Raw genomic sequence first — 25682 nt, forward strand, 5'->3', positions numbered from 1 at the left:
ACATCACTTGTCGTTAGGGAAATCTAAGTCCGAACAACAATGAAATACCACTACATAGCCATCAGAAGGGCTAAAATGTGAAAAACTGAGAGCACCATGTTTTGGCACAGTTATGGAGCAACTGGAACTTTTATACTTACTGTTAGGATTGTAAGATAGTATAGCTGATTTGGAGAAAGGTCTGGTGATTTCTTTAAAACTTAATCATAATCTTCCTGATGATCTGATTCTTCTCTTGGTATTTACTCAAGACAAATAAAAGCACATGACCATAGAAAGACTTGTAGACGGATGCTTGTACCAGCTTTATTCATAATGGCCAAAACCTAGAAACCATCCAGTGTCCATCAGTAGAAGAATGGATAAGCAATGTGATGCAATCATACAGTGGAATACTACTTAGCAATAAGAATGTACACACCGAACCACATGAATGACTCACGTATCATTGCTGAGTCAAACAAGTTTTATACGAAAGAGTACATGTACTATGGTTCCACTTATAAGAAGTTGTAGAACAAGTAAAACTAATCTCTGAGAAAACTCAGAACAGTGGTTTTAGAGTTGGGAGGAGAAGTACAGGGGTTGGCTGGGAGGAGCACAAGGAAGTTCTCTTGGGTGCCATTCTATGTCTTGATAAGGAATTAGGTTGCACAGGTGTGTGCATCTGTCAAAACTCAATGAATTTTATACTTAAGATTTGTGCATTTCACTGTATGTAAACTTAACTGAAAACATGAAACAAAATTTGAACACTTATTAACAATACACACAAAGTGTAATGATGTCTGTAAGCTTACTTTGAAATGCATCAAAAAATATGTTGGCTCTTTGGCCAGGCACTGTTACTGGTAAAAGCTAGGTGATGGAATATGGGTATTTATCGAACAGCTCTCAAATTTTTTTCTATTTTGAAATTTTTCATCATAAACTTAGGAAGGTGGTAAGAAGTAAAGGAATTAAGATGGAAAGTTCAGGAGGGGACTGAATTTGTACAATTATCCTGTTCTACAAATTTTGTTCAAATTTGTGCCCATTTTAAGAATGGTAACTGTGGTCTTATTGATTTGATTGTGGTTTTTTACTTATCTTTTTATTTAATCACATTATTTAGCTGAAAACATTGTGTTTTAGGCTAGAAAATTTGAGAAACATTGGTCCTTATCTCTGTTAGTATGCCAAAGACCCTTCGTAGCTCATCTTTATTGCTCTCTGTATCCACTTATATGTACACATAAGTGAAAGATCCACGGCTCAGTGTGGGAGAAAAACTTTTGTTAATATACCTTAATTTATGGGTCCACCTGGGTATTTGACTTTGTTTTCAGCGTATTCCATGTTTACATTATGTCTTAGCAATACTGGGTGAAATGTTTAAGGCACTCTTAGTCAGTACTTAAGATTTAGCCGAAGGCCTGAAGCTTTAAGTGGAGATGTTTTGTCTTTTGCCAGAATAGAGTGGTATAATAGCTGCTTAGCACCATGGCAAAGAGTTAGGTGAAGTGTTGAATTGATTCTGCATCCTCTGAAGTTCACTGTTAAGTGGTTGTATCCCGTATTATCGGAAGACTGTGCCTGACTTCTTGTAAGTATGAGGAAGGAATTCTTCTACACTCAGGAGCTCTGAAAACAGAACCAGTGGAAGATGGATAGGGTCATTGTGGCCACTTCTCAAGTGGGTGGGGGGTAGGGTTTTTCTTTTGCATCTTCACCTCTGAAAGGTATAATGTTTTCGTTGATAATCTCACACTGTGTTAGAGTTGGGAGACAAGGAATTTAAAGGATGAATTAATGAAATGTAGGTTGACACATTTAGGTCAAGGATGATTTGCTCTATATCCAGAAGCTTAATTTTTCTTATTTCTAATAAAGGTGAAATCTCTATGGGCATATTTTTTTTAAAAAAGCCAGTGGTGATGATTCTTTGAAAGCAAACAAAAGCAACAGTTCCTTCTTTCCAAAGATAATTACAGCATATAATTGAGTGCTTATTCTTTTTATAAAAGACTTTTATTATGGGATATTTCAAACATACACAAAAATAGAATAGTATAAAGAACCTCAGGATACCCAACACCCAGCTATGACACCATCAACTCATGGCCACTATTTTTCACCCATACTTTTACCCCTACCCCAATTATTTGGAAGCAAATTTTAGTTGTTATATGATCTGTAAATATTTCAGACTGCTTCTCTAAAAATTAAGAACTCTTTTTAAAGACATAAGCTAGTACCCTAGTACCCTGATCGTATAATAAAAAATAGACAGTTCCTTAACATTTGTAACTGTCGAGTCAGTGTTCATATTTTCCATACTTTTGTTTCTTTGATATCTTTTAAAACTGAATATGTAGGTTCTGTCTTCCTTTTTTCCACCTGTAACTTGCTTACTATATTGTCTAAGTGTTTCCGTTAATTTTCACAACTTAATGAAATATACTTATCTTCCTTTTATAGTTGAGGAAACTAAGGCTTTGATAGATTAAGACATTCCTCTAAGTTAACATGGTTTCTGGTGGAGCCAGATTTTGAACTGACTCAAGACCTAGGTACTCTTTACCACTTCTTCTCTTCTTTACTGTAGACATTTAGGTAATATTTTTTCAGAACATTTTTTCCTATGCATATACAAACAAATATCAATATTCCCCCCTTCTTTATTATCCTTCAGGTCTCAGCTTAAGATATCTCTTCAGAGAGGTATCACCTGGTGAGTCAACCTCAAGTAGCTTTTTTCTTCCCCCTTCCTTATTCTCTATACTTCCTGTTTTTCTCCTATTCCATCTTTCATAGCACTTACCACAATGCAAAAAGCTTGATTATTTTGTGTCTTTCCAGTTGAGCATAAGCTTCATCAAGGCAAAGATTATGCCTGTTGATGCCTGTCAAATAGGCTCCTAAATATTTGTTGAAGAAATTAACAGTGTTCTGCGTTTCCTATCAGTGTAGTATTTACAAATCTACCTCTGTTTTTAAGGACCTCTAAGCATGCCATAGAATTGCTACAGTGTGCTTATTTAACCATTTCCCAACTAAGAACTTTTGGATCTTCAGTTTTTTTCCTCTGTGACATACTGCAGCAAGCATCTTGATTACATATATGCTTGCAGACTTGTGCAAGTGTTTCTTTAGGTTAGCTTCCTGGAAGATTCCTGGAAGTGGGATTGTGGATTCTAAGGACATTAGTGGCAGTTTTTAATTATGGGATATGGGGAGTCTTGTACAGTTTGCATAGGATTAGGTGATATGTAATGATAGCAGAAAAAGTGTAACTGTGTCAGCTCTTAAACCTAGCTGATAATTAGAATAGTGCAAGGGGCTTTTGAATAATAGTTTGATTTTTCCTTACCCGCGTCCTGATAGGGCCCTGAAATCTGTATTAAAAACTTAATTTGGGGAATAACAACTTTTATATTTTTCCTGGCTATAGGTTTGTACATGTTTTGGCTCAGTATTTTTGGTAAAAATGCTACTATTTATAGAAATGTAAGGAACTGGTCATTAGAGTATGACATTCTAAATGTGGGTGTTTTTTTTTAACCTTTTTTAACCTTTGAAAAATATTTTCTGAGACTTTCTGAATTTAGACACAATCCCTATGACATACATGATCTTAAACAAAAATTTGGCACTGTACATTGTTCACCTTGCATTAAAGTAATGGTCTGTATCTTTTCTCCCCAACTTTGAGTTACATTTCATTGCTTTCTTTCTCTTGAGCCTTACCACAAACTTAGTCATATCTGTGGCTGAAAATTCTCCAGATTCTATCACTGATAATGACAAGCTACATACCTGTTGTTTCCAAGAGTTTGTGCCAATCTGTGATGATCACAATGTTGAAATAATTTTTGTTGCAAGGCAGGCATTCTTTCTAATACAAGCTATGTTAAAGAGATTAACCTCTGTGATTTCATTATTATGGTGGAGTACACAGCAGTGACAAGAACATGTATTGAAGAATATTCTGAAAGTATTACCTTATGTGTGTCCGTATGCTCTAAAGGTCATTTACCAAACATAAATTGCTTTTGTCCATAGGGAGCACCTTGGTGTAATCTGCAGGATACCTTGTATTTTATTTTCAATAACAGTGATTCTTACCCAGCAGGCATCTCTCTGTCCCTTGGTGGAGAGAGGCATTTACAAATCATTCTCTCCTCCCTCCCTCAATAGTTCTTCCCTTTTGATAATCACTGTGTCTGATAGTGGTGTTCCTAGATCTTTACTTAAAAGTACTCTGTTTAGGAAAAGTGAAAATGAATGTTAGGTTAGGGTCTTATAAAAATAGAGCTGAACCAGATTTTAGAGACTATCAGTTCAGTAACCTTTCCCGTTTGTCTGTTCATTCCTGGCTAGGTAGAGAGGAATATCTTTAAGAGGATGTACTAAAAATGCTAGTGTAAGCTGACCTTCAGCCCCGACTGACTGGCGAATTATGGTAGCCAACAGACTTGGACCTGTTAAAACTGGACCTGTGAGCAATCTTGGGCATATGGACTAAAAGTTGCTGACTAGTTTATAATCCTGGAGACTTTAAGAAGAAGAAAAAATAGTCTTCTAAATGTAATTAGTAGTCTGAAGGATTATATAAGCTGTATGAGTTAAGATAGGATTTATATTAGGGATTTGAGTTGCTCTGAATCTTAGAAGTGGCTGGGCTGGGCTATATCTGTGATAAATTGATTGATGATTATATTACAGTGTTGTACAAAAGAAACTTTTGGTGCAAAAGTTTGTATGTCATTCTCTATAGACTGTTTTAGGCAGTTAAGAACTCCATTTTCTTGGAAACAGGATTTGTATTACAAAATTAGTTTGTTTTTTTTTTGAAGATGAACATGTGCCTGGGATATAGAAACCTGTGAAAATACTCTGTTTCTCCCGTTTTTAGTAATGAGATCACATAATTTTTAAAAATGAAAATGAGAAAAGAATGTTCTAAAAATGGCTAATATTTTGAGTTATTTTTTCTGGTTACTTTTACCTACTAAGTATCATCTATAGAGTTAAAATTACAACATGCATAATTGTTTAAAGAATTTATTGTGTAGGGAAATAGTACATGATTCAAAATGTAAAAGGCCTTATAGGGTCCTATTCTAACAAGGTAGCTGATTTAGATAGTTTTTTTTTTTAATGTATTCTCTATTGATAATATTTATGCCAATGATAATTACAAATGTAGTAATATATATGTTGACATAACATATTCTGTGCCCAGTATTCTGTGCCTGCTGTTTTGCTTAACAAAACCTTGACAATAGTTCCATTTTTAGTGTATATAGCATTTTCCTTCTAATTGTGGCAGAGATAAACAACTCTTAAAGTTGTCTTCTTCCTGTTTTATAACTTACTTTTACAATTATGCAATAGTATTATTTTTTTCTTCTGTTTCTTTTATTAACCATGGCCTCCCTTTTAGTACCCTTCAGGTTGTTTTTGTTTCAGAACATCTTTCCACCATTTTGAATTGCTTCCTCTGCCTGGTAGAATTCTCAGTTTTGATTTTGGTTATTTTCTCCCTTTGATCAGAGCAGATCATTTTGGTGGAGAGCCATTGCAGTACCTTTTGCTTGGTGGCTTAGTGATTGTTTGCCCAGCTGATCTTAATTTTGGAGTTGCTCTTTCTCTTCCCTGCTTCTCTCCTCCAGTTTAGGCTGTTCTTTGTCTTGGTTAATCAGGGCACTGTTCAATACAAACACGCCACTGCCTCCTTTTTTAGGTGCCTCACCTCCCTTGCGGTTCTGGCCTGGGAAGCTGGCTCCCAGGAGGGGGTACTTTTGATCTTTTGTTGCCCTTGCTCCACAGTTTAGTTTTTTCAACGAAAGGGTCATTGATAGGAACCTTTAAGATCATCTTCTTACCTTTTATTTTTTTTTTATTTTTTAAGCTCTGGTCTTTACCTCTTCCCTGTTTTTGGTACAGATTTTATTGTATCTGGCAAATTTTCTTCTGTGAGTTAGCGTGTAGCCAACTTTTCTCTAGTTTCATTTTACGTGGAGATTTCGTCCGAATTTTTAAAGCATTTATTCATTTTTCTTTATTTCAGGGAGGAAATCAAGAAAAAGAGTCATTACCCTGCTATCTCCTATTTCTATTCTTGTAATAATATCTGGGTTAAATTTTAAAATCTTTTGAATCAAGTGTGCTTAGACTCAAGGAGTATTGGAGTCTATTATGTGTAATTAATGTATTAACAGAGACAATTGTGAATCTTAATTTTTGCTGAACAAGAAAATGGACATTTCTAAGAGAGCTATAGCATGAATTGTATGGCTTAATACTCAAAAAATGTAGTCTTTGTGAAAATGATGCCAAAATTAATCTCATTGACTCTTGCCAGGTGACAGTAAGGCAGATTCTCAAGGCCTATTACAATCATGAAACGTGGATGCTGGCATCAGTTTGTGTGCCCAGTGTTGAATTTTGTTGTTCAGTGTTGGGTGATACTTGATCTTTCAAGTTTTTCAAGTGTTTGCTGCAAGCACTTCAGTTATTTGCACTTCGTAAATGAAGGCATAGTATAGAAATTATTCAGAGTTTGGACTCTGGAGGGTCAGTTGTGTTCTATTTCCATCTCTCTAAATGGATTAGCTGTCAACAAATCAATAAACAGAAAGTGGTTAAATTCATGTTTAGAATGGCATAGTGGAAAGTATACCTTGCACTGGCATTCTGGAGAGCTGGACTGTGTGTGTGTTAGGTGTGTCCCTAAATAGATGTATGCTCCGCTGCAGTTCACTCTGGATGAGAATTTCCTCTTACATAAACGAGAAAATTACATCAGGTGTGGGCTGCCACTTATGTTTATGGTTTCTACTCTCAGTAGGTTCTTCATGCCGCTCTGTAGTCCTCTTTGCCCATAGTCATCCCCTTTCCCTGTTCTGTATTAGGTAACTCTTTGAAATCTCCATTCTCCCTTACTGGTCTCATACCTTAAAATCACAGGTTCTGTTAAGCTAGGCATGCACATCCTTGCTGCCATTTGTCATCTCGTGCCTTTGAGATTGATGTGATATGCTTTTCCTCTGCTCTAAGGCTTATGCTCTTAATTCTTTCTTTTTCTCCTGTAGGACCTCATTAGTAAACTATACCTTATTCCCAGCCTTTTTCTTTCAGTAATTTTCTTTACATATATAAATATGCCCAAGACTTATTTTTTTAAAAAAGGAAAAATAGGAAAATCACGAACACTCCTGCACACACAGCCTTTGTCAGTCCTGCTTCCCCTTATCTCGTTGGCTATTTTCTCTTCTGTGTCTTCTTTGTAGCCTAGCCTTTGCTCAAGAAAGTTAGTCTTTACTGTCTACCTAACTTAACCACACCCTCTCCTCCCCCACCATTTCTAGAAGCAGCTCTCACAGATTTCTTAATCTGATGGACATGTTGCAGTTTCGTGTGTCTGCCCTTTCTGTGACATTTGAACTCTTCCTATCCATTTTTTTATTCATTCCTGTCTTCAGTACTACCATCCTGATTTTTTCCCCTCATACTTTTTGTTTTGTTTTTTTGTATACCTTCATCGTTTATTCCCTGTACTTCTGATGAGTCCCTGATTCTCCTCAACTAGATTCTTTCTTTTCTGTTTTCCTTAGATTTTAGTCTTTCCCAAAGTTCCACCCTGGGCTTGTTCTTCTCTTTATGCTGCGTGCTTTTCCTAGAGAAAATGAAATCTCATTGATTATCTTGGTTTCATCTATTGCCTGCTGATAATTTCTTCCATGTGCATATTCAGTTACCTACTTAATTCTAGATCTTTATTTGCATCTGCATAGTGGAACTCTTTATCTACAAAGCCTACAAACTCATTTGACATGTTTAACACTGTATTTTTCTACCCCATGTGTACCATTTGGTAACGTTACTACCATCTGTTTTTTAAAATTTTCTAAAGTTAAAAGCATAACTTAGAACTATTGAGTAAACACATAGTAAAGATTTATTTAACTCACTAATTAATTAAGGGAACCTGTTAGGATAAGCTGATTCATATAGCATTTGAGGAACTGGATATTTATAGGCAATTTAATAAAGAACTTTAGATGGTAATGTCCCATTGGGCAGAAAACTGCAGTCTTTGGGATTACGTCTACTGGTACTGTTGTTTGTATTTCTTCTACATACACATCTGCAAGATAACATGTAAATTCATTGTCTGAAACCCTAATTAATAGGAAATAGCAAATTAATGCTTCTGTCTTCTAGAAAAATTAAATAGTTCCTAGCTGAGCCTGTTAAATAGTGTTTCATATGGCATTGAAAGGGTATGCAGTCATCTTCTTTCTTTATATGTTTTAAATAACTTTTCTTAACCCTTGTCACCAGAGTAAGAAACTTGACATTTTAATGTCCCCATTCATATATATGCTGAAGTTTGAGAAACACAATCCTAGACATTTTTTTTTTTTCCTCCTCATGGTATAGATTTTATTGTCTAAATGTTTACTGATTCCTATCTCTTCATTCACTTTCCATTGTTATCGGACCCTCATCCACCCTTAAGTCTGTTTGGTAACTTAATAGTTGGTCTGCTTATCTGTAGGTCTTAAACCCCAAGTTTTTAGCTTTAGGCCCTTCATGATACAGTTCAGACTTATTTCTTAGGTCCATGTTCTTCCCAGATTTTTTTTTTTAAATAAATCTGTTTTTTTATTTTTGGCTGCGTTGGGTCTTCACAGGTGCGGGCTTTCTCTAGGTGCGGCGAGTGGGGGCTACTCTTCTTTGCGGTGCGCAGGCTTCTCATTGTGGTTGTTTCTCTTGTTGCGGAGCACGGGCTGTAGGCACGCAGGCTACAGTAGTTGCAGCACGCGGGCTCAGTAGCTGTGGCTCACAGGCTTTAGAACGCAGGCTCAGTAGTTGTGGCGCGCGGGCTTAGTTGCTCCGTGCGGCTTAGTTGCTCCGCGGCATGTGGGATCTTCCCGGACCAGGGCTCGAACTCGTGTCCCCTGCATTGGCAGGCGGATTCTTAACCACTGTGCCACCAGGGAAGTCCTCTAACCTTTTAAACTGGACCTTTTCAACCTGCTGAGGATGAAATTAAGTTACCCTTTTTTTGTTGTTTTTATTTACAGTATTACCTTTGATACTACTTCTCATATCATTTAGCGTGTTTTATGATTATTACTCATTTTATGATTATTACTCATTTAAGGATTGTTCCTTGATTATCTCAAGGAAATATAAAAGGATTAGGACCTTCTAGATATCCCTCCTAGCTTGCAGTGTCATGTTCTCTTAGTGTTTTGACTTTTTAAAAAAGGGAAACGTAGAATTATTTTTTCTTCATTTGTTCAGTCATATAGTATAGTCATAAAGAGCGTGGACTTTAGGTCAAACCTGTGTTTGAGTGCTGGCCTTGTAACAGCAGCCTTAGGGTTATTACAACCTACTGTGTGCCACAGTTTCTCTAAAGGAAGGTTATTTCTTGTCCTACCAATTTTGTAAGGTTGTGAAAATTAAACGAAGAGGCACTTTGCCAGGGACATGGTAAGCACAAAATAAACATTACCCATAATCATTTTTATTTTAATATTCACTTTAAAACCTGTATTTTTGCCAGCAAATGTTCTTTTCTAGTGTTACAAAAAATATAATTTGGAAAATATAATTTGGAAATACTATTTTTACATGTTGCACAGCATCCCAACATGACATTGGAATGGTTTCAATGCCCCTAAATTGAATTAAATGCCTGAGACCCCATTCTCAGATAACCTAGCTCTTTCCCCTGTACTCAGTGGCTCTTACTTTTATTTTTTCTCTTCAGAACTTTTCTGATTAACTGGAAGAAAGACAATACATTTCTGTCCATTTCCCTAATGCAGACTAATGTTTAGCTTTCTAAACTAATGCTTTGTTCATTAAAGGTTCATGAACCAGGTTGCACTGTTGTATAACAGATACAACTACTAAGAGTTTGACATTTGACTTGTAACTATACTATACATGCTAACTAGTGTTTTTTTTGTTTTTGTTTTTTTCACCTCCTTCCTAAATCAAGTGAAATATAAACTGTCCTAAATGGTTTTATAGAATTTTGGGGGTCATTTTTTTCCTCCCTAATTCCTTTCCTTTCAAGATGTTGGACTTGATGTAGACTTGATGACCCCCCCCTTCTTCCCCAGATTCACCAGTCATTTAATTGTGCTAATAGGCACTCATTAAATGACTGCTGTATGTGTCAGGCACCATTCCAAGAGCCTTAATATATGTTGTCTGTAGTACCCAAACCCTAAATTAATAGTGTTATCTCTAGTTTAATGGAGAAACAGATGAAGGTGTAAAGTATTGTATATGTCTCATTTTTATTAAGTAGCAGAGCCAGGATTTAGTCTCGTGTGGGGATACAGAGCAGTAAGCTCCTTGTGAGCAGGGATTGTTTTATTTTCCTCTATATCTCAATCCCTTGCTCTTAGGGAAGCTTAAAGGATATTCATTCCCATTTTAAAGACAGTCGTGTTTGAAGTCCTTGCCATTTTTACTTAAGCAAGAATGACTCCTGGTATAAGCAAGAGTGACTTGCATTCCATTTCATTGTAGAGTTGTTTAATACTGCCCCTGGTACGTTTAACTTCCTGTCCTTTCTCCTAAGATGTAGTCATATCCTTTTTTGATCTGGTGTATGCAGTTGTTTACATCTGCTATTGCTTGCAGCCTGCAGGTCTGAATGCTGTTACTTGTTGCATGCAGGCAACTTAATTTTGTAACACTTCAGTTTCCTTGTTTGTAAAGTAGGAATAGTAAACAACATGGTTAATAAAGGCCCATTGGCACACTTAAATTTTGCTTATTAGAATAAACATATGAATAAAGTGTTATGGAAATTGTGTTTACTACTGTTGCTATTAAACTCCAGTTTTACAGTCTGAAGCCAAACCAAGTCTCTTTGGAAGACCACATCTAAATAGAAGGCATAAGAAATTGGCGGGAGCGGGGCGGGGGGGACACAATGATAAATAAGATTCCCATTAAATGTCACTTCTGAAAACTTGCTACAGATACTGCGTTGGGATGTTAGATTTTTAGAAAAATGTTATCTTTACTGTGAAAATAATGCAACTTTCCTTCAGTTTTTAGAGTTGCCTATCAAATAATAGATAATAGAAATGTATTAGCTTGGTTTGGGACTGTTCATGACTGCTCTTGGTCACTAAATTGGAGATATGTTCTCCAGTCTATCCAGCTTCCTTCATGTGAAAAAAACTTTGCACAAATGATAACCTTTGTTTTCATTTCATACTTTTGGCCATTTGACTGGGAAGAATCCTAAAGTTAATTTTTTTCCCTAGCCTTAACCTCTCTTTTCTGATTCTGAGTTGAGAAATTAAAGGAAAAATCAATTTCCAGAATGTTTGCAGTTGAAGTTTCCTAGAAAGAATGTCCTTCTTATAAAACTTTGAAAATGAATTTTAAAATGTAGATTAGTATGCATTTCTTTTTTTCCCGAAGAAATTCTGTTTGCCTGAAGAGGTAAATACGTTTTCACATAAAATTCATATGCCATTTAACCTGATCAGTGAGCAAGTTTGTTGATGCTTAGAGCTGTTAACAAAGTTATCATGAGTTTGTTTTCAGGGCAAGTAGTTTTTTTAATTGAGGTATAATTGACATCCACCATCATATTAGTTTCAGGTGCACAACAGTGATTTGATATTTGTATATATTGCAAAATGATCAGTAACACTAAGTCTGGTTAACATCTGTCACCATACATACAGAATTTTTTTTTTAAGATCTGTTTTCGTAGCAACTTTCAAACATGCAATACAGTAGTATTAACTTTTAATCTCCATGCTGTACATTACATCCCCATAGTAATAAGACTTATTTATTTTACAACTGGAAGTTTGTACCTTTTGATTTGCTTTACCCATTTGACCCACCCCCTATCCTGCCTCTGGTAACTGTTAGTCTGTTCTGTGAGTTCGCTTTCAGTCTTGAACGTGTCAGTGTTTCTGTGCTTTTTCCATTGAATTCAGAGTCATATATGCCATCTCTTTTATTTCAGTGCTTTAGGAATTAACGTCAACGGTTTCATGTGAAAAATATCGGTGATTGTTTCCACTGAAACGAAGGCATATATCCATGGTTAGAAGAGTAGTATATTTCAGGACTTGATAGGGTTATTAATAGACTGGACTTAAACCTTCTAGTTTCAACATTGTAAGATACCTATTAAGATGGAATCTTTGAGTTCATATTCATTTCAGTTTATCAAAACAATTTATAGTAATGTAGTTTTTTATTATTAAAACACATACAAGTGAGTTTTTATAACTCACTTGTATGTTTTAAAATTTAATTAATAAAATATGGTAGGTATACTAATTGGTGAAGACAGCATGGAATATTCACATAACAAGAAGGAAATCATTGCATGGTGATTTTTAGGCTCTTATCTGGAGTCAAAAGAAGAGTTAAATTTTGTGAATTTGAGGTAATGGTGATCTCTGGAGGTGATAGGTCTTCTCCATATCAGGGTTCAGAGGACGAGTTCCTTATCAGATGACTTTGAACTTGCTTCATTTGGAATTGTCTGTAATGTAAGGGCTTGAACTTGATCACCTCCAAGGGTCCCTTCTGTCTCTGGATTTGTTGACACCGGGCAGGGGCGTTGGGGGGAGATCCTATGTGTATTATACGTGACTCTTATATTTACTTGTGGGCAATTCAAACTCCAAAGTTTTACGGAGTCCGGCCATGTTCCTTAAAGTTCAATTTATGCTTTAAAAGCAGGTAGCACTTTGATAAATAAGTGTCTTCTTATTTGCCACTTTTCCTCTCAAATTCCAAGAATTATCCATGAACCACCTGGTGCTGGTTGACAAGCTCCGAAGGTGTTGGGAGCATTATTAAGGTTACTTTGCTAGCTATAGGTCAAATTAACTAGTGTGACTTATATTCATTTGAATCACTTAAGACCCTATGACATACCGTAGGCATTTAATAGCAGGAAGTGGGCAGGTGAGATCTCCTAACCCTGTTTTTTTAATTTTTATATAAATTTATTTAATTTATTTATTTTTGGCTGCTTTGGGTTTCCGTTGTTGCGAGCGGGCTTTCTCTAGGGGCTTTCTCTAGTTGCAGTGAGCGGGAGCTACTCTTCGTTGGGGTGGGCGGGCTTCTCATTGTGGTGGCTTCTCTTTTTGCGGAGCACGGGCTCTAGGCGCATGGGCTTAAGTAGTTGTGGCTCGCGGGCTCTAGAGCACAGGCTCAGTAGTTGTGATGCACGGGCTTAGTTGCTCCACGGCATGTGGGATCTTCCCGGACCAGGGCTCAAACCCGTGTCCCCTGCATTGGCAGGAGGATTCTTTTTTTTTTTTTTTGGTTTTTTGGCCTCGAGGCATGTGGGATCTTAGCTCCCTGACCAGGGATCGAACCCGCGCCCCCTGCATTGGAAGGCAGAGGCTTAACCACTGGACCGCCAGGGAAGTCCCCTGGCAGGAGGATTCTTAACCACTGCACCACTAGGGAAGCCCAGATCTCCTAACCCTGTTTAATAATAGTATTCTTTGCTTTTTAAAGTGAAAGGAACAGTATCATGCTATTCTCTTGTGTCCATACTGTTTAGCGTCCAAGCAAGATGGCATTGAGATGGTGTTTGAAGTAGTAAAACTTGTTGGATGAATTCTGAAATAGATTGGTCTTTTTATTTAGTTCTTGAATGGGATACAATTGTTCTTTAGACCAGTACAACCAGGAGAGCCCTTTCAAAATGTATGTCCAATTTCTGCATCCACAGAATCAGAATCTCTGAGGGTAGAGGTCAGGCATTCATTTTTTGACAAAGCTTCTCAGGTGATTGTGATGCTCACCCTTAATTAAGAACACTGTGTTTTCTTTGTAGCAAAATTCACTTTTTTTTTTTTTTTTTTTTGCGGTACGCGGGCCCCTCACTATTGTGGCCTCTCCCGTCGCGGAGCACAGGCTCCAGACGCGCAGGCTCAGCGGCCGTGGCTCACAGGCCCAGCCGCTCCGCGGCATGTGGGATCTTCCCGGACCGGGGCACGAACCTGTGTCCCCTGCATCGGCAGGCGGTCTCTCAACCACTGCACCACCAGGGAAGCCCCAAAATTCACTTTTGAAACGATATTGCTAGAAGTTTAAAACTCATGTTGACCCGTAGGTTTTATGGCAGTTTCTGCCAACATAATTTTATCACAAGTATTTTTTTATTCTGAATAAATGTTTATAGTAATAATAATAGTTGGTGTGTACTGAGCCCTTGCAATGTGATAGGCACTGTGTTAAGTGGTTTGTATGGATCTTCTCATTTAATGCTCACAGCTACTCTATAGGATAAGTTCTTTATCCCCATTCGATAGAGTGAAGCACAGAGGACTTTATGTACGAGGTCATACATTTTGTTGGTATTGGAGTTAAGATTTGAACTCAGTGAGAGGCCATTTAACTCCAGAGCCCAGCATTTGTAATCCAGTGACCTACCTTACTGCTTTCAAAGGATAAGTAACAAAAATGACTCCTTTTGTTTCAGACTTCAGACCCCCAGTCCTCTTTCTCAAAGTTAGTCAGTACCATCTGCAGGGGATACGTTTCAAGCTCCCCAGTGATGCCTGAAACCGTGGATAATACCAAATCCTGTATATACTATGTTTTTTCATATACTAATTGGTGGGGAGCGTATATAGTAGATACATTGGGCAGAGGGATGATTCACATCCTGAGCGGGACAGAGGGATGGCATGAGATTTCACCAGCTACAAGGAATGTTGTACAATTTAAAACTTACAAATTATTTATTTTTGGAATTTTCAATTTAGTATTTTTGTACCAGGATTGATCAGGTAGGTAACTGAAACCATCGAAAGCGAAACTGGTGATAAGGCGCGTGGGGGGCGGGTTGTTAACAGTGTCTGTTGTATGAATTTATTGCCACCAATTTTTTTTTTTTTTTTTTTTTTGCGGTACGTGGGCCTCTCACTGTTGTGGCCTCTCCCGTTGCGGAGCACAGGCTCCGGACGCGCAGGCTCAGCGGCCATGGCTCACGGGCCTAGCTGCTCCCCGGCATGTGGGATCTTCCCAGACCGGGGCACGAACCCGCGTCCCCTGCATCGGCAGGCGGACTCTCAACCACTGCGCCACCAGGGAAGCCCTTGCCACCAATTTTTAACGAGCAAATACTATATAAAGATACGTATGCAAACCTTTTAAATATATATGTACACATAGATGGGGATTATACCATTTTTCCCCAAGCATATCTTGGAGAGATCTTTCTTTCCATCAGTACATGTAAACTGAACCTTCCTCTTTCTCTTTTAATGTTTATATAGTATTTCCTCTTTTTTTCTTTCTAAAATTGAGAGTAATTATATTAGTAATTTGAACTTTCTGACTGAAGTTTATTTGGTATATTAATTGGTGATGTGGGCAAGTGTGACAGAAAGAAACAGTCCTTTTCTACTGAATTGGGTCAACATGTAACTCAAAAGAAAACCCAGTTTCCTGTTACATTGCATGGAATCTCTTAAAATCCAATAATAGATTTAGTTATGGTTAATTTACATTCTTTTTGGCACAAGTTTCTGTAATGTCATATGATCGTTCCTTCTGTTCCCTCCCCAATCAATAGAAGTAATTAAAGAACTCTACCTGGAATTTGACTGGAGGCTTAAGAAAAATTGTGTCAGATTTGATTTATAAAAATCGCAATTCTTTCTTTCTGTGATAGTAATATTGACCTGTTTTGTCAGTTAAACTCATTTTCTTTGAGTGTCAGCATTTTTTCCTGTATAACAATTTCTTACAGAAAGATAAAAAGTTCAAATTAATTAATAACTGTGTTTTGAACTAAATTGTTAAGCTTATGAATGATGTTCACCATTTCTTGTTGCTAACATCTCCATGAGGTAGATAATATACTTTACAGAAGAGGTAAACAAAATCTAGAGGTCAAGTTTCTTGTCCAGAGTCACAGCCAGCACAGCTGATGTTGAAATCCAGGAGATCTAGGACCATTTCTCAATTTACTGTCCTTGAGCTGCTTTTTCCTTGTTTCTCCATTAAGATGATATAGTTTTACCATTTCCTTTGTATTCATTATTTCATTTGTTCACAGCAGTGCTGTGAAGTAAGCATGGTATATGTTGCTTGTTGCTTTTATTCTGTGCCTGAGGAATCTGAGGCTAGAGGTTATGGTTTGTACAAAGGCAGACTCCTTTAGTTAGTTACCCGTTCTATCACAGGACTTGAGCCAAGGTGTTCTGACTTTAGGTGCAATGCCCTTTACCATGTAGTACTAGATGTGGAAACAGATTTCTACTTGTGCTCTGTTTTTTTGAATTGGGGATTTCTTGAGCGTTCCATGAGAAATCTAAGTTAATTCTGTGTGCGGGATTCTGGACCTCATGCCTTGAATTTGATATATTCCTGACACTTTATAACACATTAATCAGCCAGACTTCACAGTTTAATAAGACACTGCAGCATTGGTGAAGGCTGTACGATCAAATTGTTTGCATAACATTTCCCCTTCATCTTTGGTGCCCCTCATTTGTTTCTGGTGTTGTACTATGTATAGTTGACATTTTATTTTTTCTCCTTTTTTCCCCCCTTTTAGTGAATGGTAGTGTCTAGAAAGGGTATGTCCCTTCAAGAGAGAGGTGCCAATGTCCAACCGGCCTAATAACAATCCAGGGGGGTCACTGCGACGTTCACAGAGGAACACTGCCGGGGCCCAACCACAAGACGACTCGATAGGAGGAAGGTATGTATTTAATGGTAATTAAATGATAATTTAAATGGTAATTTCAACCCTTTGTGATCCCTTCCTTTATGTATGTTGTGACTTGGTTTATTTACCTTATTGAAAGGAAGCTTCTTTGTTTTAAGATCTTGAGTTTTGATAGCTAGCTTTTTGAGTTTTTTCCCCGTCTTACTTTTTGACAACACATGGACACTGACAGGCTGGCAAGTCTGTCTGACTTGTGTTAGCGCATCAATTCTCAGCGTGTGGTGTTGAGCTGATCTTTTTAGTTGGAGTCGTTGCATAGGAGGTAGTGTGAACAATCGATACATTCTCTTGAATGCAAGATTTCGTGTCTGATTTAGCTAAGAACTGTCATTTTATGCATAAAATACTCAGAATTACTTGAGCCTAATTTTTAGTCCATGGACTAATCATGGTTAGATTATAATAGATTATGGCTAAACTCTAATAAGATTACCTGATGCAACATTTTGAGATATTACCATGTATATTGTCTACTAAATTATAAAAAAAATGGTAAATGTCAAATGTAAAGAAGATATTGCAATACTTCTTGTTCATGTCAGGTGATTTAATTGGTTAAACGTTTGGACTTTGGACTAGGACAGCTTCGTGTGCAATTTCTGCCTCTGCCTTTAAATAGCTATGTGTCCTTTGTTATATCTTTCAGGAAACCTCAATTTTTTAGTCCACACAGTGGGGGTATCTGTTTCATAGGGTTACTAGTTAACTTCAGTATTGTTAACATGTTAAACTGAGAGCAGTGCTTAGTACAGAGTTCTGTTGTAGATTTTTTTGCTTTTTTACATTTAGATTGTTCTTTGGGAGCAGCTACACTTAACTTTATTTATGCTGTTGATTAGAAAAATCACTCCCCATTATAAAAATGTTACATATTTTACAGAATTTGGAAAATATAGAAAAGTATGAAGAAAAGCATCACAGTTTCACAGTCCACTTGTAGTCACTGTTAACACTGGCCTATTCCTCCTTAGTTGCTCTTTTTTTTTAAGGCATGTATGTGTGTATACATGTGCACGCATGTGCACCTAAGTTACGCACACCTTTTGAACAATTACAGTTTTGTACATATTAATCCTCAGGTTATATTTAGACCCTTGCATATGATTGACAAACATTTTGCACTGTCACACAGTATATTACTTCTAAATCCACAGTGACGTTTCAGCACCATTATCTTTTCTACACGTCAGTGATAATGTTGTAAAATTATTTAAATGTTTTATTATATTATGTATTTAACAATATGAGTGGAAAACAAATGGACATTTATACTAGTATAATACTAGTTATAAACTAGTATAATACTAGTTAATACTAGTTATTAAAATGCATTGGCTTAAAAGTTGTAATCAGGATGGAACTCAGTCAGATTTGTAGAATGGCAGATGTTTCCCTGAAGTTCATGTGCTTTAAGACAATCTATGATATGCTCAGTTGTGAAGGAAAATAATAAAATTTCAAAGCGTGTTTCGAATGGAGAAACACGCCAAAGAATATAAAGCAAGGTATAATTAGAGTTTTTATAGCTTTAATCTCTCCTCCCTTTCAGTAATGTGGCCCCATTTCAGCTCTCATGATTTCAACTTTTACATGTCTTTAAAAAACATTTCCCCACAAAAATAGTACACAAAAGAGGGCCTATTCACTTTTTTAAAACCTAGTATCATATGTGTTGTTTCCTGTGTCTTTAAAAATTGTTTAAAAACAGGACTTTTAAAGTCTTCATGTTCAATTGTGTGTAGTTAATACCATAATTTAGTAATAACTTTGAATATATAGATTTTCCCTATTTTTATGTGGATAAGTATAATTATGATCAGGGCATAGAAATTTAGAACTTTAGCCAAAAAGTCTTATCAGTTTGGCTAAGAATGCAAATTAGAAGATATTTGCACATCTGAATTTCATTTTGCCATTTTAGACAGCTTGATTCTTTTGTTTGTGATACAGTCTCAGAGCTGGAAGGGACCTTTTCATCAAACCCCAGACTGATTTTTGAAGCCCCAGTAGAGTGTGCTATGCTAACAATTATCTAACCTCTGAGAAACCTCTCCAGTCATTTTGGGGAGTGAGTGGATTGGGGTTAATTGGGAGAGAGCAATTACAACTGTATTTTTATTCTTTTAATCTAACTTCTGTTGCTTAGCTTTCCTATAAGTAAAGCGCTGTTATTGTGGCTTTTGTTTCCAAAAAATAGTGGCTTTGGTCTTGTGAATGTATTCATAGTGATACAGTGATTCAAATAGTGGTAATAAATAACAGCACCTACTACGACAGCACTGGTGGAGTATTTTTAGTTAAGCCACTTTTTATACATATTCTTTCAATTTGAGACTCACAGAAACTCTGTGTGCTAAGTACGTAGCCCCTGTTTTCTAAATGCCGTAGCTTGCTCAGCTTTACGTGGCTGGTATGTAGAGTCAGGACTTGATTCCTGACCTCTTGACTTGCAAGTCGGTGATTCCTTTCATTGTGCCAAACTGTTTTTACTGCACAAACCACTTGATCCAAATGATGAAGAAGGACTTAGAGGAGGGTATGAAGTACTTAGAATTGAAGAGTATTAACTCATTCAGTTTAGAATTTAAGGAGCAGTTTTTCCCTCCTAGAATTTTTTAATTCATTCATTTTGCTTCACTCTGTTTCCTCCCGAACTTGCGTTAAGTTGTCTTCTATGTGTAGCTTCCTTCCTGTGACCACTCCTGCCCTTTTCCTAAATCAAGCTCACTTTTTTTTTTTTAAAGAAGAAAAGTTTTAGTTCACCCTTAAGATAAAAGAAAGTTGGATATTTGGGATATATTTATTTTCTCCTTATTATTCCCTCTATTCTTTTTCACCTATCCTTCATCTCTGTCCATAATTGAGCTAGATTATCTTCCTCCTCTTCTATTGTTTTTCTCTTTTCCTTTCTTCCATAATTTTTTGGGCTATCGTTGCTTTGTTCCTCTCTTTTCTGTTCTCCTTTTCTTCTTTAGGAAATCACTCACCTCCACTGCTTGTCTGTGGGCTCGCTCTCAGGGATACTACCTAGTCTTTCCCACTTCTAGCACAGGTATTTGTAGGCTCTCCCTCCCTCTTTGCCATGCAGTAGCATTTTCATTGTATCATGTGCTTTTTCTTGTTTTTCTCAAATGTCAGCGGTGGGATTGAATTCAATATTATAGCAACTTTGGTTGACACTACTGTAGTGGAGGTTTCTTCTACATTGTTTTTGTTATAAAAACACAGCATGTTGAGAAAAGAAAATTGGGATGCTTCAGGAAAATAAAAGAATTAAGATAAATTCAATCCATCCACCGAAAGATAATGATGGTTAGTATTTCTACTCCATGATTTTCCTTGATATGAAAGCCCATAATATAAATTAGGGCCTCTAGTCCCATTCTCCCCCCCACCCCAGTTTTTTTCTGTGAAATATGTTACTGCTGTGCCTATCACATTTGAGTATTATTCTGATTTTATCAAGTCAAATTCCTGAAATGGGTTCATAGGACCTAAGGATATGAATATTTTGAAGACTTTTAACAGAATGCTAAATTGTGTTTCAGAAAGATTGAACCACTTTATCTTTTTTCCTTTTTTGATTAAACCAATTTATACTCCTACTAATACTTTGTGAGAATGCCTATTCCGCCAAATCATAGTACAGCACACCATTTTTTTTTTTTTTTTTTTTTTTTGCGGTACGTGGACCTCTCACTGTTGTGGCCTCTCCTGTTGCGGAGCACAGGCTCCGGACGCGCAGGCTCAGCGGCCGTGGCTCACGGGCCCAGCTGCTCCGCGACATGTGGGATCTTCCCGGACTGGGGCACGAACCCGTGTCCCCTGCATCGGCAGGTGGACTCTCAACCACTGCGCCACCAGGGAAGCCCCAGCACACCATTTTTAATCAGAGTTTGTGGAAAAAAGGGTTCCTTTGGTTAAAGTTACCATTTCTTTGGTTACTTTAGAGTTGAAGATCTTCCCCACATATTGGCCGTTTTAATTTATTTTATGAGTTGTCTATTAGTGTCCTTTGTTTTAATTTTGGAGATACTTGCTCTTTTATTAGAACGCTTTATGGGAAGGGTATCAACCTACTGACATGGGCAAGTATATTTTGCTTGTTCTGGTTTGTTTTAATTTATAGTAGATTTTAAATTTAGATAGTCAAGTCTATCAGCTCTTTGTTTCTTTTCTTCCTTTTTTACATTTTATTGTAATCTGTCAATGTTTTTTTAATGGTGTGAGGAAATGCTTGAATCCAATCCACCCCACCTTCTCACCCCCAGTACAAAATTTGTCTGCAAAGTTTTGATAATTATTTATTACTGAGTAATAAAATTTTATGAAATCTAAAGGTTGTAGCTTTCTGTTAACATTGTCAAAGCAGGGATTTTTTAAGCCAGCATTAATTATACAGGAAGAAATAGATTTGTATTTTGCTTAAAAAACTATTTCAAAGGGATGGGATACAGAAAAACACAGAAAGAAAATAGATATCCCGAGATTGTCTGTGTTAATATTTTGATTTTTATCTGTCTTTATCTGTTATTTTTTGGGAGGGGGGAGAATCTGAGTTCCCTGACCAGTGATTGAACCTGTGCCCCCTGCAGGGAAGTCCCTATCTGTCTTTAAAATACAATTTAGCATGTAGCTGATTACACTGTAAATACTTTTGGATCCTACTTTTTTCACTCAGTATCCTAACAAACATCTTCTCTTATCATTATGATTCTTTTGGTAATTGTTTACAGATGGTCACATGATTTGCTGAATCAGTGTGCAACATTTTCCACTATTAATTTTCATTTTTTGGATAGTTAGATGGTTGCAGTGGGAAAAGTTTTCGCTTATGCTTAAATGTTTGCAATTTTGGCATCTCTTAAGAGATATGTTCCCAGAAGTGAAATTGCTTGGTCAAAGCGAGTTTTTTATGGTCAACTTATTTCACATAAATTTTTTTCTCCAATTTACTTATCACCGTCAGGAAGAAGAATGCTTTTTCTCATCATTCTATTTGTGTTATCTCCATTTTGCATTTTCTTGCTAATTTGATCTGGAAAAATTGCATTGATTTCATTTTATTGGTGTTTCTATAGTAATGAGATGTTAAACATTAGAAAAATAGGTTTAAGGAGTGAGATCTGAGTGAGAATACTTCTTGATGTAAATGTACTAATAAGTTTTCATATGTTGTTAATCTTCCTTTGAACCACGATATAGGAGAACTGAACTTCTAATTTGTTCAGCTGAGATTAGCCCCTCTTCTTTTTTTTTTTTTTTTTTTTTTTTGTGGTACGCGGGCCTCTCACTGTTGTGGCCTCTCCCGTTGCGGAGCACCCGCTCCAGACGCGCAGGCTCAGCGGCCATGGCTCACAGGCCCAGCCGCTCCACGGCATGTGGGATCTTCCCGGACTGGGGCATGAACCCGTCTCCCCTGCATCGGCAGGTGGACTCTCAACCACTGCGCCACCAGGGAAGCCCTAGCCCCTCTTCTTGTGTAATGATTTCCCTCAGTTCTTCACCCATGTATTTTGAGTGGTAGTTAATTTTTTCCACCGTGATCTTACTCTGCTCCTGGCTCCCCATTGCCTTTTGCCAAAACTGGGAGAATCTGCAGTCTTCATTTATTCTGAGCTCAGTGATGGGACTGAGGTGGTCATATGATCCACGCAGGAAAAAACTGAAAGCTTTTCCCTTTCTGGTAGCATAGGGAAGATGTGAATCTGAAGTTGCCAACTGCATGTTTCCTGCCTTATGGAAGATGATGGACAGTCAGAGAAAAGCAAATATATTAGAGATTATGTGTGATCAAAGTTCTGACTAGTTTCAATTCCTTAGTTCTTCAGAGCTGTATTGACTCTTTTCTCTAGACATGCTTATTTAACTATTTGGATTCTGGAGGTATGTGTGCCTTATTTTAATAAAGCCTCTGTTTTTGGCTTTAGAGCTAAAGAGTCCTGCCTTGATGTACTTGCAGTACAAACTCAGTATAAGATTGTATTCATGGGGCTTCCCTGGTGGCGCAGTGGTTGAGAGTCCGCCTGCCGTTGCAGGGGACATGGGTTCATGTCCCGGTCCGGGAAGATCCCACATGCTGCGGAGCGGCTGGGCCCGTGAGCCATGGCTGCTGAGCCTGCGCGTCCGCAGCCTGTGCTCCGCAACGGGAGAGGCCACAACAGTGAGAGGCCAGCGTACCGCAAAAAAAAAAAAAAAAAAAGATTTTATTCATCCATTTGTAGAACACCATGGTAGTAAGCACCATGCTAGACGGTAATTATAAAAATTAGAGTAGAATAGCCTTTGTCACAAGCAGTTTCCAATTCAGTAGGGGAAATGGGCATGTAGGTGGTTATTAAAGTCAAGTGAGAAACATTTCTAGTGATGACCTCATTGATGGGGCTTTGAAGGCTGAAGAAGCAGTTGTAAAATGGTACGTGTCAGCCATATTTGTCTCTGCTTGAGATGTGGAATCATTAGTTACGTGCAGAGTGGATTTGATTTCTCATTTTTCTGTGTCTCTTGTTACCTTGCTCACAAGTAGTAGGTGTTCAGCAAATACTAGTGTTGAAATCAGGAGATTCACTTCCTTGGCATTTTTAGGCACAGATATGTGACTTTCTTTTACTGAAATTGTCATGAAAAGGTCATTGACTGGAGTGAAGGCCAGTTGAAATAGGGCCTGGTTTAAATGGGCTATGCAACAAGGTGCCTGGATTGTGCTACAGTAACAAACAGCTCCTAAATATTAGTATAACAATCTAACCACTAGGAAACTTGTCCATCCTGCGTTACCTGCAGGCTGTGCTCTGTGTCCGCACATTCAGGTATTCAGGTATCACTGCTGTGGCGGCAAGAGAATATGCTGACTTGCTCTCTGGCTGTCCAAGGCTTCCCTCAGAAGTGATCCATTTCCACTCACGTTCCTTGACCAGAGCAACTTACACGGCTGCACATAACTTCCAGGTGGTTTGGCAGGTATCATCCTACTGTGTGTCTGGAAAGAAGAGAAATGGAATATTTGCAAACAGCACCTGGTAGCTATCGCAGGCTGTTTAACACCATTTTAAAATTTTTATTCTTGCTCCCATGTCTGCAACAAACCGTTTATTTCCCTAAATTCCACTTAGGGCAACATGGCCATGCAGTTGTGTGTTGTTCTCTTCATTCTCCTACTTAATTAACCAGTATGGGTGCCTTTTAATTTTCGTCTTTAAAATTTATTTATTTATTTATTTTTGGCTGCGTTGGGTCTTAATTGCTCCATGCGGGCTTTCTTTAGTTGTGGCGAGCAAGGCTACTCTTAGTTGCGGTGCGCGGGTTTCTCATTGCGGTGACTTCTCTTGTGGAGCATGGGCTCTAGGTGCGTGGGCTTCAGTAGTTGTGGCACGTGGGCTCAGTAGTTGTGGCTTGTGGGCTCTAGAGCACAGGCTCAGTAGTTGTGGCACATGGGCTTAGTTGCTCCACGGCATGTGGGATCTTCCCGGACCAGGGATCGAACCTGTGTCCCCTGCATTGGCAGGTGGATTCCCAACCACTGCGCCACCAGGGAAGCCCTGCCTTTTTAAATATTCCTTTTTTGGTGTTCCTTCTGTCTCTTTTTTTATCCTGACCTTTGCTCAGTCAGATGGAAGCGCAAGCTTCCTCATCTTTGGGAGGAGGAGAATGAATGTTAAGGGGAGACAGTGTGATGTGACAATGATGTCATTGTTTCTTAGGACTAAATTGAAACCACTTTAAAAACCAATTTATACTAGAGTTGGCCCAGTAACTTGTCACTTGCTCCTTTCAGTAATGGCAAATCTTACTGCATAATTATGCACTTTGAGTTTCACCCAAAGAACCACATGTGCACATGCTTTTCCACTTTTTGGGCTGCTTTGATAATGCTCAGAAGGCTGGTCTGTCCCATCAGGCCTTGTGCTGGGAGGCAAGATTGACAGTGTTACGTTCAACAGTGGCATGGTTGTCTTGGTCTAAAGAGGAACAGAGGCTACTTTTTTCTAGGTAGAAGTTATGTGCTTTGGATTCTTAATAGTATCCATGTTAAATTATTTCTTGGACCAACAAAGTAATATTTTATATATTGTATAATTTTCTCTGCATTATATATTTCTTGCTTTAATCATCAAATGTGAAATTTTGTCCAAAAGTCACTTCATAAGCTTATTGGAAACCTATAAGGCATCAGCTGCCATAGATTATTTCATATCTTAACTGACGATTTGCTCTGATTCTCCTGTCCCTCAGTATTGAAGGAGTCTGATGTTCCATACCACTTTTTCCAAATGCTTTCTCAGTCTCAGAATGCTTTCCTGGAGTATCAGTGTGACTAAAAAAATAAATATATGCAAATGCTTCTTCAGTAATTGTACAGGAAGTTTCAGTATCATATATGGAAGGCTATTGCTTTTGAAGCAGGAGGGAAAACGTGATTTTTTTTCTTCTATTTTTCTCATATAGCATCTCCAAAGCCTTAAGCCATTTATTTTGACATATACAGTCAGGAACAGAAATACCAGCCTGGGTAGGGAAAACTTAATAACTAGATACTGGCTTTTTACTTTCACCACTAAGCCCCTAGATGTAACAGTGGTGTTTCAAATTTAGGGATTTGGAATACCTGGGCTCAGTCTCACCTTTCCTGCCCAAGGCCTGGGTGATTTTGGGCAAGCCTCCATTCTTACATCTTTAAAATGGAAATATACCTGCCTCTGGTGTCATTTGAGGATTAAGCTAGATAATGTCTTTAAAGAATCAGTATAAAGCTTATCACATAATCACACCTTTAAAATTATTTATTCTGTGTTTTTGGGTTTCTTTGTTTTTTTTTTTAAATTTTTTACTCTTTTTTTTGGCTGCGTTGGGTCTTTGTTGCTGCGCATGGGCTTTCTCTAGTTGTGGCGATCAGGGGCTACTCTTTGTTGTGGTGTGCGGGCTT

General features: G+C 37.7%; 1 protein-coding gene across 15 annotated transcripts in view; it reads left to right on the forward strand.

The window, feature by feature from the left end:
- The window catches only part of TRIP12 (thyroid hormone receptor interactor 12), a 147233-nt gene that overhangs the window by 25347 nt on the left and 96204 nt on the right, over positions 1-25682 (forward strand). For all 15 annotated transcript variants that reach the window (XM_060015962.1, XM_060015961.1, XM_060015964.1 and 12 more), the window contains exon 2: positions 16586-16732. In XM_060015962.1, coding sequence (XP_059871945.1) covers positions 16635-16732 — 98 coding nt within the window. In that variant the 5' untranslated portion in view covers positions 16586-16634. The remainder of the gene's footprint in view (positions 1-16585; positions 16733-25682) is intronic.

The sequence above is a fragment of the Delphinus delphis genome, chromosome 7 (assembly GCF_949987515.2).
Source record: "Delphinus delphis chromosome 7, mDelDel1.2, whole genome shotgun sequence".
Classification (NCBI taxonomy): Eukaryota; Metazoa; Chordata; class Mammalia; order Artiodactyla; family Delphinidae; genus Delphinus; species Delphinus delphis.